The 11965-nt window shown below is 35.1% G+C and overlaps 4 protein-coding genes and 1 non-coding gene across 6 annotated transcripts; 2 read left to right on the forward strand and 3 right to left on the reverse strand.

The window, feature by feature from the left end:
* Positions 1-13: 13 nt before the first annotated feature.
* On the reverse strand, positions 14-1271 carry LOC118438262. The gene is made up of 2 exons (XM_035858189.1): positions 904-1271; positions 14-405 (listed from the first exon to the last, which is right to left on the reverse strand). The coding sequence occupies exons 1-2, from the start codon at positions 1217-1219 to the stop codon at positions 47-49; spliced, it is 675 nt and encodes a 224-aa protein (XP_035714082.1). The 5' UTR covers positions 1220-1271; the 3' UTR covers positions 14-46.
* Positions 1272-1402: 131 nt separating this feature from the next.
* On the reverse strand, positions 1403-4152 carry LOC110857594 (zinc transporter ZIP3). Of its 2 annotated transcripts, none has more exons than XM_022106192.2 (5): positions 3987-4152; positions 2807-3141; positions 2308-2601; positions 2019-2237; positions 1403-1949 (listed from the first exon to the last, which is right to left on the reverse strand). In XM_022106192.2, exons 2-5 carry the CDS (start codon positions 3131-3133, stop codon positions 1740-1742), a joined length of 1050 nt encoding a protein of 349 aa, XP_021961884.1. In that variant the 5' UTR covers positions 3134-3141; positions 3987-4152; the 3' UTR covers positions 1403-1739. The 2 variants fall into 2 exon arrangements, with proteins under 2 accessions (XP_021961884.1, XP_021961885.1); XM_022106193.2 differs by lacking the exon at positions 3987-4152 and adding an exon at positions 3402-3887.
* A 1031-nt stretch (positions 4153-5183) lies between these two features.
* On the forward strand, positions 5184-6053 carry LOC110857651 (urease accessory protein UreE). Its single transcript, XM_022106252.2, has 2 exons — positions 5184-5337; positions 5416-6053. Exons 1-2 carry the CDS (start codon positions 5262-5264, stop codon positions 5922-5924), a joined length of 585 nt encoding a protein of 194 aa, XP_021961944.1. The 5' UTR covers positions 5184-5261; the 3' UTR covers positions 5925-6053.
* Positions 6054-8423: 2370 nt separating this feature from the next.
* LOC110857852 lies at positions 8424-9604 on the forward strand. The gene is made up of 4 exons (XR_004836701.1): positions 8424-8465; positions 8542-8656; positions 8723-9091; positions 9364-9604. It is a non-coding gene; the product is annotated as an uncharacterized LOC110857852 (transcript).
* Positions 9605-9709: 105 nt separating this feature from the next.
* LOC110857644 (putative carbonic anhydrase 3) lies at positions 9710-11040 on the reverse strand. Its single transcript, XM_022106245.2, has 2 exons — positions 10686-11040; positions 9710-10616 (listed from the first exon to the last, which is right to left on the reverse strand). Exons 1-2 carry the CDS (start codon positions 10933-10935, stop codon positions 9985-9987), a joined length of 882 nt encoding a protein of 293 aa, XP_021961937.1. The 5' UTR covers positions 10936-11040; the 3' UTR covers positions 9710-9984.
* Between the last annotated feature and the right edge of the window lie 925 nt (positions 11041-11965).

Raw genomic sequence — 11965 nt, forward strand, 5'->3', positions numbered from 1 at the left:
ATTTTTAATTAATAATTAATCTATCTTTATTTAAAAAATTGATTTATCATCTTTCATTGATCTCATATTTTAGTCCTCCCGACTCCACGGCTTCGATGACTGATAAGCCGACCTGCTGGGAACTGGTTGGGTGATTATCTCGTCCGGCAGCAGGTGCGGGAAGGAAGACAAATAGTAAGACCAATATTCCCCAGAACAATAGGGTGCACAAGATGAATGGGAGAACCAGGAGTGGGAGGAGAGAGAGTCCTTTCAACGCGGCCCCCAGTCCTAAAAGCTTCTTGAGTTTTAATAATCCCAGAAATATTAGTTGTCCAATATCTTCCGGTTCTAGTTTCTCTTTTTCCTTCTCCTTCATCTGCCAGCCCCACCCCCAGCCATGATTTTGATGATGATGGTGATTTCCTAGCATGGATTATCAAAGATCATGAGCATAATTAGATTTTTTAAATATTTTATGCAAGCGTTTTTCCACGAGTTTTAAAAATCATGGAAACGTTCGTTTGAGTTGAGAGTAATATTGTGAATAAATTAAATTATAAATAAATTATTAAATTATTTGACGTAGAAAGTTATTGAGCAAACAGATTACGAAATAATCCTGCAAAATATGTATAAACTAGCATGCCCAGCTGGATAAATTTCTGAATAAAAATCTCGTGATTTTCCAGCAGAAAAGTTTTCCAGAAATTGATTTAAACTTCACAGGTTATACATATTCAATATGCGAGATTTGCGAATCATGTCAAAGTTTGGCATAATAATTTATGAATGAATTGCTACATTCATACGCCATAAATATTTTCTACTTATTAACAGAATAAAAATATAACCGAACACTTCAACTTTTCAAAAATTTCGGAAATATTTACATCAAAAAATTAATTATGAAACAAATCTCACCCCCTCCTCCCTCCATCTCATGCTCCACGCGTTTCACAGCGAGACAAGGTAATCCATTCCCATACGATTGAGGAGACCCACAAATTGGTAGATTCATCAAATCAAAGTTATCACCACTTTGATAAGATCGTTTAACTTTTACTGCAGAATGCAATAAACTTTCCCCATTTTGTGCCCAGGGAAAAACTGGGTTTTCTAGAACTGGCAAAGTTTCGTTGTCCATATAAAACGAGTTATTAACATGGACAGAAGAATACCCTAATCTTATTAGTAACACTTCCACAAAGAATAAAATGTACCCCATTTTGTGTAACATGATGACGAGGATACGATTGCGGTCACACTGGTCACAGATTTTTGTAGGTGGTAGTACGTTTCGAATATATAGCGTTGACGTCTCAGTCAGTCAAGCACTTCGTGAGGAGTTAAGGATGCAGCGACATGCACAATATTGTTGTGCATGGTTAGTTCCACTTGGGATATTAAATAAGAAGAAAGGTATTGATGACTTGCAAGTTTTTATTTATAATTCAAATTTAAGTGATCTTTGCAACTTTTCATGGGTTGTTTGCATATGCATTTTTGTATTTGATGGCTTTTACACAGAGTAGGAAAGTCAGATCATTTAATAAATAGTTATAATAGCAACCTTAATTAAGTCACAATTCTAATTTTAGACACTTCTCAAGACTGCCTACAGAAGTACATAATATTTTTATAACTCAAGACACATTTTTTTGTATTCAACATTTTTTATGTGCATAATGTTTTATGTGTAACTCAAGCAAAACATCATCTGCATAAATTAATGCAAATCACAACAACCAACATTATTTTCATGCATTATGATCCTCACCATGCCCGTGATGATGATGGTGAGATACCATTATGGACAAAATTTCCATGAAAATCATTCCTACCACTACTGCGGCAAACTGTAGAATTCCCGCCCCACCAACTTCTTCTAGTTCATACATTTTCTTTTCTCTTTCACGATTTAGTATTTCGAAAAACACGACATACAGCAAGGTCCCTGTCGCCAATCCCTGAAATCAATAAGCATTAAACTGTGTACATTAATTGGTTGTGTCAAATATGCCCTAATCTCAACTCACCCCAATCACTGCTGTATAGATAGAATCTGAAGATCCTTCTGCCTGAATAAGCCCACCCACTCCAATTCCAATGCTTGTAATGCACCCAAAAAATAGGACGGAGCCAATCATAGTCTTCCGGCTGGCACGACTATTCACAAATTCCATTCCGAGGCAAAATGCAATTACGAACTTATGACTCGCCACACCCCCAAACATTACCCACATGGAAGATTCGTTCTAAAATTGCAAATTAAAAATGCAGATTACAATTTTTGCAAATTTGCAATGTATGTATGTCAGTATTTACCTGAATTCCTATCGCCATGCCCTCCATGAATTCGTGAAACGAGAGTGCCAGCAGAGCCATGAAGGCTTTTAGAGATGAAGTAAGATCACTTCCAATGTCTTCGTTTGGGTTATGATCTTCCGACATAATTGCATTTTTGGAATTGGCATCCACACCGATAGCCAAATTTTGTGAGTCAAGGTTGACATTGTTATTGGAAATAATTTTCGCTGAACATGTATCGATCTTGGGTAAGTTTTGTGCGTGGGTGTGACTGTGTCCAAATTGAGTGTCCACCATTAAGATGTGAGCAATCTTTAAGCAATTGAGCACATTTTGAGATAAGTATTTAATTTAATTAATTTAATTTTGTTGTGGAAACATTGACAAATATTTAAAAAATGAATTCGCAATTTTTTACCCACAATTTGCGAAAGTGCTGATTAATTTTTGATTGTACCATTTTACACATTTTTGTGTTTTTTAGCCATGACCAATTTTTTAGCAAATAATTTATTACCTCTTCCACGAAATAAATGAGCCCAAATCCTGCCAACGTAGTTGCCTCTGCTATTGGGAAATGTTTCGGAAATATTTCCCAAATAGTTGAGATTTCTTCAAACATTTCTCTAACGTGTGGAAGGAGGTGGATTAGAGCCAGCGATAAAAGAACGCCGGCACCAAAACATGCTAAAATCGAGACCATCATTTTGTAAGTGTTAGTCTGGATGTAAATTGGGTTACATGTTTTTAAAGATCTAAACAAAATGTAGGGCAGGAATCCAAACAGGGTCGAAATTACGGCCAAGAGCCCCATCACCACCCATTTTTCACAGGTTATCGCCATCTCATTCCCTGGAGATTGAAGGGAATAATTAAAAATTAGTTACATTTTATATACTTTTTCACGTCCATCTTTGTAATTGTGTAAAGTTTGTTAAAGTATAAAAAATCCAAACAAATGAATTGACCAAGTACAAATAAAATATTTATCCGTAACATTTGAAATATTAAATTTTAAAAGATTAGTGTTTACAATATTCAGATCTCAGATTACACAGGTGACGTAAATACTCATACAACAAATAATGTCAAATTCTTATTTTCGCACATACCTTGACAAATATCGAATATTAAATGATTTGTAAAAAAATCTAGAGTCTCACATTACTCATAGTTTATGATAATGCGTCTAGGTAGTTGTTTATTAACTAGGAATAGTTTCAGACTACCAGTCGTGGTTAGGGTAACTATTATTTTTTAAATCTACTCTATAGGGTCGTGGTGAAGGTGCGTTCAAATTTGAAACTAATATCTGGCACCAAATTAGATATTTGCAAAAATACAATTGTTTATTCGTATTTTTTAATTTGGACATTTTTTTTAGACAAGGAGTCATTCAGAAAAGCTTAAAATTTCTGAAGAAATCCATAGTTGCCACTTGGATTGTAATCAAAAACCTTATAGTTCCACGGGAATTTAGGAAGTAATGATTAGCTTGAAATTGGTCGCAAATCAATATTTAGCAATTTAGCCTGATATTGGGGCCAATGCCAAATACAATTTTTACATTGAAATATGAGCCAATTCTTAATTAAATTTAAATTCTTAATTCCCTATCTGGCCCAATTAGGCTTTAGAAATGTGTCATACATTGGCGTGGATGTACTCTAAACACGACAAGCAGTCGGGAACTATACCTGGTAAATAATCACGGGGATGTTTAGTTCATAAACCAACGTTTACATATTTCCATATGAATTTGAAAGTCTGCTGTTGCACCAAAAATTATAATAAAATTAAAATAATATCTGAATATAAATTTATTTATGGGAACTGGAGTAAAAACCATCCCGACGGTTAGTCACCATTTATAATTCCAGGTAAACCAACAATCCCGTACTGAGAGTGTAAAAGATTTTCCTTCCATATCCAGATTTTCCATTGTCAGTAATTCATCATTTCAAACAAATATTTACACCCGGTTTCCTCAGTTATATAAAATAAATCATATGCATCTGTTCCAAAAACGTAATTTCCACCTGTACTAGACAAACAAGTGTGCATAAACACAAGTTTGTTTTGTAATGATATTCCATGCATTTTAGAACAGTCACAATTCACCGAAATAAAAATATACCTTTGTTCATGTTTACTTCACTTCTTGCCAGTTTAAACCATAAAATCTGCTCATATTTGCTTGCAAATGAAGTATAAACACACCTTATGGTAATTCATGTGATTTCATTTAATTGTCATTTTAATTGTGTGACATCAATTGCTCATGAGTCGTCGTGCGTCAGGCTGGAATTGGCAGCAATAACATTATAGCTTTGTTAAATATTTAATTTATGTGTACTACCTACTTTATTTGAGAGATGCCATTTGGTTGTGATTTACATGTGTATTTTAACAAAGTGAAGCAAGGAGGAGAAGGTACGACATTGTCAATGCTAGATTTTGATGCCCTTCTCTGGATAAATATGCTGTTGGGCTTTGAAAATTTCCTGACCATGTCGTTTCATTTCTCGAAAAAAAATTCATAATTAAAATTTAAGCATGATGTTGAGGATTATAAAGCACTTACTGGACTAAAATGTAACAAAGATTTTCAAAATCCGATCAAAATTGGATCTTTTGCGAATGTTTGCACAAAGAAGAGCCTAGCCATTTTCGTCGTTTTCGCTACATTCAGTGGGTGTGACAGACCAGCGGACCATGGGCTTTAACTCTCCTTCTCTTTGCCTACACTCGTTAAGCCTAACAACATATGCATTGCATCAAAATCTGGCTTTGACAATGTCGTACGTTCTTCTCCTAAGTAAATTCCGTTTAATAATTTATTGAAATCCATGATATCTGCCACAATGTGTCATGTCAATTCCTCGATATAAAAGTAAGATATTTCTTCCAGTAGGTCCAGTCTAACCCCATCGACAAACTATTCTCTAAAACTAACAATTTACCCAAATAAAATGAATCCTTCAATTTTCCTTGTCTTCTTGTTCATCTCCCTTTCAGCAGGTGGAGTTGTTAACCACACTCCTTGCGGTAACCACATCACATTTAATTATTAACCATAATTAATATTAACTGCAATTAATATTAAAATGTTACCAAATTTTTCAGGCGGGGAAGGCACCTTCACCGAAATCAGGGTCGACACCTGTTCCGGAGACGTTTGCGCTCTGAGTCCTGGAACTTTGTACGACGTTGAGGCAGATTTTATCGCGCATCACGCCGCGTCCGGTCTGACACTGCGTGTCACAGCAAATTCCACGAATCCTTTGGGACAACAGGACGTAATTTTGGACCAGGAACTCCCAAACTCTGCAGTCACTGCAGGAAAAGTGTACACAATTAGGTTCGACGCCAATCCGCCGGTCCATCTTTCTGGCCAAGCTTTCGCTGTCAAGATAGAAGTTGGGCATGTCCACACTGAGGAGGAGGATGCGCATAACCATGAAGAATGTCATGCAGGTCATACACATGACGACCATGAGAGTCACGACCACGGTGATGACGATGATGAAGATGATCATGATCATGAGGGTCACGTCCACGGTGAGGATGACGAACATGACCATTGTGCTCATGCTACTGATGATTGTGCTGTGATAGTTGTCACAATTAACTAAATCTAAGGGTTAATTTTCCCATTGGTTTTGAAATACTTTCAAAATATTGCGTATGCTTCTCTATGTCAATAAATTATTAAATTCATGCATATTTTGGTGGCAGAGTAATAAATACATCAATTCAAATCATCTATAATGCATATATTAAATATTTTTGTGTACGTAAGCATGTACGTTCCATCAAATTAACTTGTGTATTTACATCAGATAAGTAACTTCCTAATTAACGACTTTTCCTCGTTTCCAGGTTTATTTTTCATTACATAATTAAACCCACATAATGGATTGACGTATAACCGTACATATCTACCTAATTGCCACTTGTCATTTTATTAAATTATGTATAGATTTTTATTTTGTGTACACCCAAATTTTACATTAATTCCCATAACCTTAAATTGTAGGTACACTTGGTGGTGTTAACTTGAAATTTGTAATTCTGTGAATGATGAAAACCCGTTGTAATGAGGATAGTATGTACATAAAGGTTGTACACATGTACAATTTTCCTCAACTATAATCTATATTATAAGCGAGAATGTCTGTCTGAAACGGAAGTAAAAGTAAATTTGTCTGTGACGGAAGTTTGTCCGTGACGGAAGTGAAAGCAGGGAAAGTTTTGGGCGTGGCCTTATGGTTATCTGGAGGTATTGGTTATCTGGGGGTATTGGTTATCTGGGGATGGTGGTTATCTAGGGATAATGGTTATCTAGGGATAGTGGTTATCTAGGGATAGTGGTTATCTTGGGGTGGTGGTTATCTAGGGATAGTGGTTATCTTGGGGTGGTGGTTATCTAGGGATAGTGGTTATCTGGAGATGGTGGTTATCTGGGGGTGGTGGTTATCTGGGGGTGCTGATTACCTAGGGGTGGTGGTTCTCTGGGGGTAGCGGTTATCTGGGTAAGGTAAGCCCCCAATACCTCGATATCGGAATATCCAGGTATCTCAATATTCTTGATATTCTTAATATTCTTGATATTCCTGATATTCCAAATATCCATAATATTCAGAATATCAAAATATCGAGAATATCAGAATATCAGAATTTCGAGAATATCAGAATATCGAGAATATCAAGAATATAGAATCAAGAATATTTTAACGATATTCTTGGCATTGTTGATTTTCTTAATATTCTTGGTGTACCTGATATTCGTCATGTACCTGATATTCTCGATATTCTTAATATTCTTGATATTCCTGATATTCTCGATATTCTTAATATTCTTGATATTCCTGATATTCTCGATATTCTTGATATTCTTGATATTCTAAATATCCATAATATCCATAATATTCAGAATATCAAAATATCGAGAATATCAGAATATCGAAAATATCAGGAATATCGAGAATATAGAATCAAGAATATTTTGACGATATTCTTGGCATTCTTGATATTCTTAATATTCTTGGTATACCTGATATTCCTGATATTCTTAATATTCTAAATATCCATAATATCCATAATATTTGATATTCAAAATATCGAGTATATCAGAATATCGAGAATATGCGGTGCGTTTACATGGCTGGTGCGTTTATTGGGCCGGTATGTTTATTGGGCTGGTATAGTAACTGGGAAGGTATAAAAGTTTGCTTAAACGATTGCCACCACCAATCACCACCATCATGAATCTTTCTAGATGTGCTGATTATCTTAACTTAATTTACTTTGATAATTTTGCTTTGCTAACCTTACTCCGTTGCGGACAGACATTCGAGGTGTCAAATTTATCGCCCGACGGAAGTCGGGCTTATACGCTAGTAGCATTATATTTCTGTAGATGTACATATGTATCTACATACCTAAATATGTAATTGTATTCACATGTAATACAGAAAATAAAGATAACTTGCGGATATACGGACGAGCTGGCGTAAAAATTATATTTCAGGTGGAGGAACCCTGAGAAACATGATATAAATACATGCAAATTTATGTATGTACATCCTTACACATTTTTACACACAAATTCAGGAAAATTTTGCACACCGAAGTATTTAAATAATCGAGACTTATATGAAATGAATAAATACATACATTCAGGTTTGAGCTAATATCTTCACATATATACTTTTTAATTCAGCACGGAATAAGCAATTTTCCACATTAAGAATTAGCCAAACAGATTTCGCCGCAACAATGATTTCAAAACTAGCATCTATAATTATTATTCATCTTTTAATATTGGAAACAGAAAGTTTTACTTTTGAGGAAGATATTAGTTTAACACTTCAACAGAAAATCTTGTTGGATGAGGTGATTATCTAAAGTGTGATTAATTTTAAATTGTCTATTAAGGAATTAAATTAACCTGCAATTTTTTCCAGTTTAAACTACGAGTTTCATCCAGACTAACAAAGGACTATATGAAGACGGAGCTTTATCTCGTTAATTGGTTGAGACGTATGTACATACATACATAAATGCAAATTAAATTGCTAATACATATCTCAATTACAATTTCTGAATTTATGCATGAAATCACTTCAGCAAGCCGATTCAATTTGGATTTAGCCGAGCAGAGATTGAATTGGGTGACTAATTAATAATTTTACAAGACTCTACATTAATTTGAATAATTATTTATGCAAATATGATTTCTCTTCGTAGCATTTGCGGTGGCGAAAAAGAAACAAAATGGATACCATTCAAGACGAAGATTGGTCCGACATGTATGATGATGTTAAATATCATACCGGGGGCCGAGATAAATTGGGACGACCGTGTAAACATGCATATTTTTTAAATATTAGTTGATAATTCTTAATTGTCGTCCGCCACCGTATTACAGACCTTCTCATCGAAGCGAAGGATATCGACATTCGAAAAGTAATCTTGCAAGGAAAGGGCGAAAGATATCTCCGTTACGTGGACAAAGGTGTTGAAGAGGCGTGTCAACTTGTGTACGAATTGGGTGAAAAGTACGGAAATTTTACGCGTGGAAACACCCTCTATAATTTAGATGGGTTTAACGTTGCTCAACATGTCTGCCCCTTATGTAATTTTTTGTATAATTGAATTAACGATAATATTTATATTAATTTAATCAAAATTATGACTTAATTTTTGCTAAATGAAGGCATGCCATATTTGATGAGGGCACTGATTTCAGTTTTAGAGCATTGGCCGGGATGCTTGGATAAGTCGATTGTTGTTCGAGGTGGGCATAGAACGTTATCTTTTTATTGGCGTGCTCATAACATTTCCAATCGTAATCAAAATAGTTTTCAGAATAATCTGGAGAAAATATGAATCACCATAAATTTGGGAATCATAATCCCATAGTTTTCGGACAAAAAGATTTGCAACATCTCGCTTAATTTTTATAAGTTATGAGATTTGCGAAGTAATGTCGTGAGTACGCCCAATGTAGGGTTATCCTTTAATATGAAACATTTTTTGATTTCATGTTGTGCTGAATGATTTATGTAGCTCCGTCAACCGTCGAAAATGCCGTTAAAATTTTTGTATCCCTCGTTTCCGAAGAAATCCGCGGAAATATTCATATCTACGGAACGAACAAAAATGTATGGATGACTGCGTTGTTGAAAGACTTTGACCTCGCCGAGCTACCTCCGTCACTCGGAGGGACTAAAATTTTTGAGGGAATGGACGAGTGAAGATGCATTGGATATATTTATAAGTAAATTTTATTTATGAAAAATTGCAATAATTGATAGTAACCACAAAATTCTTAATAGTTAAGGATTCTTTTTCAAACGGTAGTAAAAATGCACAGTTTCAATATAAATTTATTAAGAAATTGTACTTATATATCTTTTCGAGATAAAGATGATTTAGCTTTATTTGTAAACCAGTTTAGGAATTATAGCAATAAATATAACATACAAATTGGAACGAAGTATCCAGATTAACTACATATTTAGATAATTCAGATCCAGCAAAATTTTTATTTTTCACAAAAATCATACACTAAACCATAGAATCTCAAATAAATAAGTGTGCATAAATATTTATCACGCCGTTTTATCACATTTACAAATTACCACAAACTTAACATTATTTCCTGCATAATACAATTTTCATTCCTCACTACCAATCCCTCACCAAATATTCCACCTGTCTATTCCCGATTTCTTGAACGGGTCTATAATTCAACCTCATCAGCCTCTCCTCATGATTCAAGACTTGTCTAAACCTCTCAATTTCTGACGGTTTTACATAAATCGGTGTCTCCATTACCGTCCACTCAACTACTTCGGAACAATTAGGCGTCGTTAAGGACCCCATGTATCGGAAAAACGTCTCCCTCTTATCCGGTAGCATCCAATGAAGATCTAGCGGAATCGGGATATGGGATTCGTTCGGTTGATATAAAATCGGCAAGTTTGCGGCAATTGTGTCGAAAGATTCGTTAATGTCTTCCTCCGTCCCGGGAGCCAACCAAAGTCCGAGAACCGCTAACCCCTTGGGGTCACCTGACTGCGCCGCGGCAGAAAAGCTGGGGTATTGTGAGTCATAATGGACTAGGTGGACTTCCAGCGGGAATGCGGCACCGTTTAAGGTATGTTCTGACCCCGTCGAGTCATCCTCGCCCCAGTGGAAGTGGATTTGAGCGAAAATATAGGGCCGATCGAACCCGTACCCGGTCATTTCTCCGGCCGAGGTCGGATCCTCGTTGAGGTTAACTTGCACGGTGTGACCATTATTGCGGATCCAGTAATCTATTTAGAATAATTTTTCAAAAGTGAAGAATTTTTGAAAATTGGACAATTTATGGGAATTATTTCTACCTTCTGACGCATACATGTCGTTGAAATCCAAATGAACAGGAGTAGAAATTTGGCCCGGTCTCCGAATGAAATTAATTGGAGATTGCATACTGCCAGTTTTGCAAGCTCCTCCCCATTTTTCACTCTCAGGTCCGCATTCTTCCGATACGTAACAGAAATCGCCAGCTTCGTCGTGATCGTCTGCCCCCTGCGTGAAGCAGGTAAAACATGTAACTAAAATAGTGAGACTTATGAATTTAAATAATTTCATGTTGCCAAGATTTTTGGGAGCAAACTAATTTTTAAAATTTACTAATTATTTTAAAACCTTGCTCGTTAATTAATCAATGTGAACATTCATTACAGCAAAATGATTTATATACGCGAATCCAGTGACAATAACCAGTTTATAATCTGTAATTAATTACAATAAATGTTCTTATCGGCATATACATAATTGTAAATTACTTAACACCGTGATTCAGTGAATCGCGATAATAATTTCAAGCACATAGGTACATATGCACGTACTTATCTTGCGGCTTGCATATGCATGCACGACATCAAAGGCTTATGTGTGTATGCACTTATATGAAAATGTCGCAAATATTTGTGGATACTGCCCTGATCCAGAAATCTGGTCGTATGATTTTAATTAGTAATCTGCACGTGTGAATCTTATGCAACGAAATTGTCTTGTTGTGTAATGGATAAATTATTTATTTTGGGTAAGTATTTGATCTGACACAGGTAATCAATCAACTATTATACATTATTATTAATTATTTAATAATCAGGGCGATAATTGCTGTACAATTATGCACTTCAGGTCAGTCTGCATCCCATAAATAGATCCGCAAATATGTATATACATATGTACATACATAAGCTGGCATACATAATATGTACAAATCTAACGCAAATTACATGGATCATGTAATTTTTGCTTATTAATGCGATTGCTTTGATAAAAGGTGTGGTTTTAGTTCATATGCATTTATGATGACCATGTGTACCAAATATTTGATATTATGCTTTAATATCGAAATAATTTATTTAAAACTGGCTGGTAGTTTGGGATCAGACCTAGAAATTCATTTTAAATGAATCATTTAAATGAAATTTTATTGTACATACATAGATATTTATGCATGCAAATTATATATTAATGTTGAAATTATTTAGTTTTGGTCATCGTCCTCTTCCGTTTTAATAATTCTCATTCTCTGTAAAATTGACCTTCATTTGGTGAAAAGTACGGCTTACTTCATGTCTACCTTAATTTTAAGAAATCAATATCT

Source organism: Folsomia candida, unplaced genomic scaffold (assembly GCF_002217175.1).
Source record: "Folsomia candida strain VU population unplaced genomic scaffold, ASM221717v1 Fcan01_Sc019, whole genome shotgun sequence".
Lineage (NCBI taxonomy): Eukaryota > Metazoa > Arthropoda > Collembola > Entomobryomorpha > Isotomidae > Folsomia > Folsomia candida.

What these genes read in the sequence shown, in the direction of transcription:
- LOC118438262 (XM_035858189.1), bottom strand. Translation starts at nt 1,219, where the DNA reads ATGTTACACAAAATGGGGTACATTTTATTCTTTGTGGAAGTGTTACTA. An exon ending in TGAGATGGAGGGAGGAGGGG is followed by an intron (nt 406 to 903) that starts GTGAGATTTGTT and finishes AATCCATGCTAG; the next exon opens with GAAATCACCATCATCATCAA.
- LOC110857594 (XM_022106192.2), bottom strand. Translation starts at nt 3,133, where the DNA reads ATGGCGATAACCTGTGAAAAATGGGTGGTGATGGGGCTCTTGGCCGTA. An exon ending in GCATGGCGATAGGAATTCAG is followed by an intron (nt 2,238 to 2,307) that starts GTAAATACTGAC and finishes TTGCAATTTTAG; the next exon opens with AACGAATCTTCCATGTGGGT. An exon ending in TCTATACAGCAGTGATTGGG is followed by an intron (nt 1,950 to 2,018) that starts GTGAGTTGAGAT and finishes TATTGATTTCAG; the next exon opens with GGATTGGCGACAGGGACCTT.
- LOC110857651 (XM_022106252.2), top strand. Translation starts at nt 5,262, where the DNA reads ATGAATCCTTCAATTTTCCTTGTCTTCTTGTTCATCTCCCTTTCAGCA. An exon ending in TGTTAACCACACTCCTTGCG is followed by an intron (nt 5,338 to 5,415) that starts GTAACCACATCA and finishes CAAATTTTTCAG; the next exon opens with GCGGGGAAGGCACCTTCACC.
- LOC110857644 (XM_022106245.2), bottom strand. Translation starts at nt 10,935, where the DNA reads ATGAAATTATTTAAATTCATAAGTCTCACTATTTTAGTTACATGTTTT. An exon ending in CGACATGTATGCGTCAGAAG is followed by an intron (nt 10,617 to 10,685) that starts GTAGAAATAATT and finishes TATTCTAAATAG; the next exon opens with ATTACTGGATCCGCAATAAT.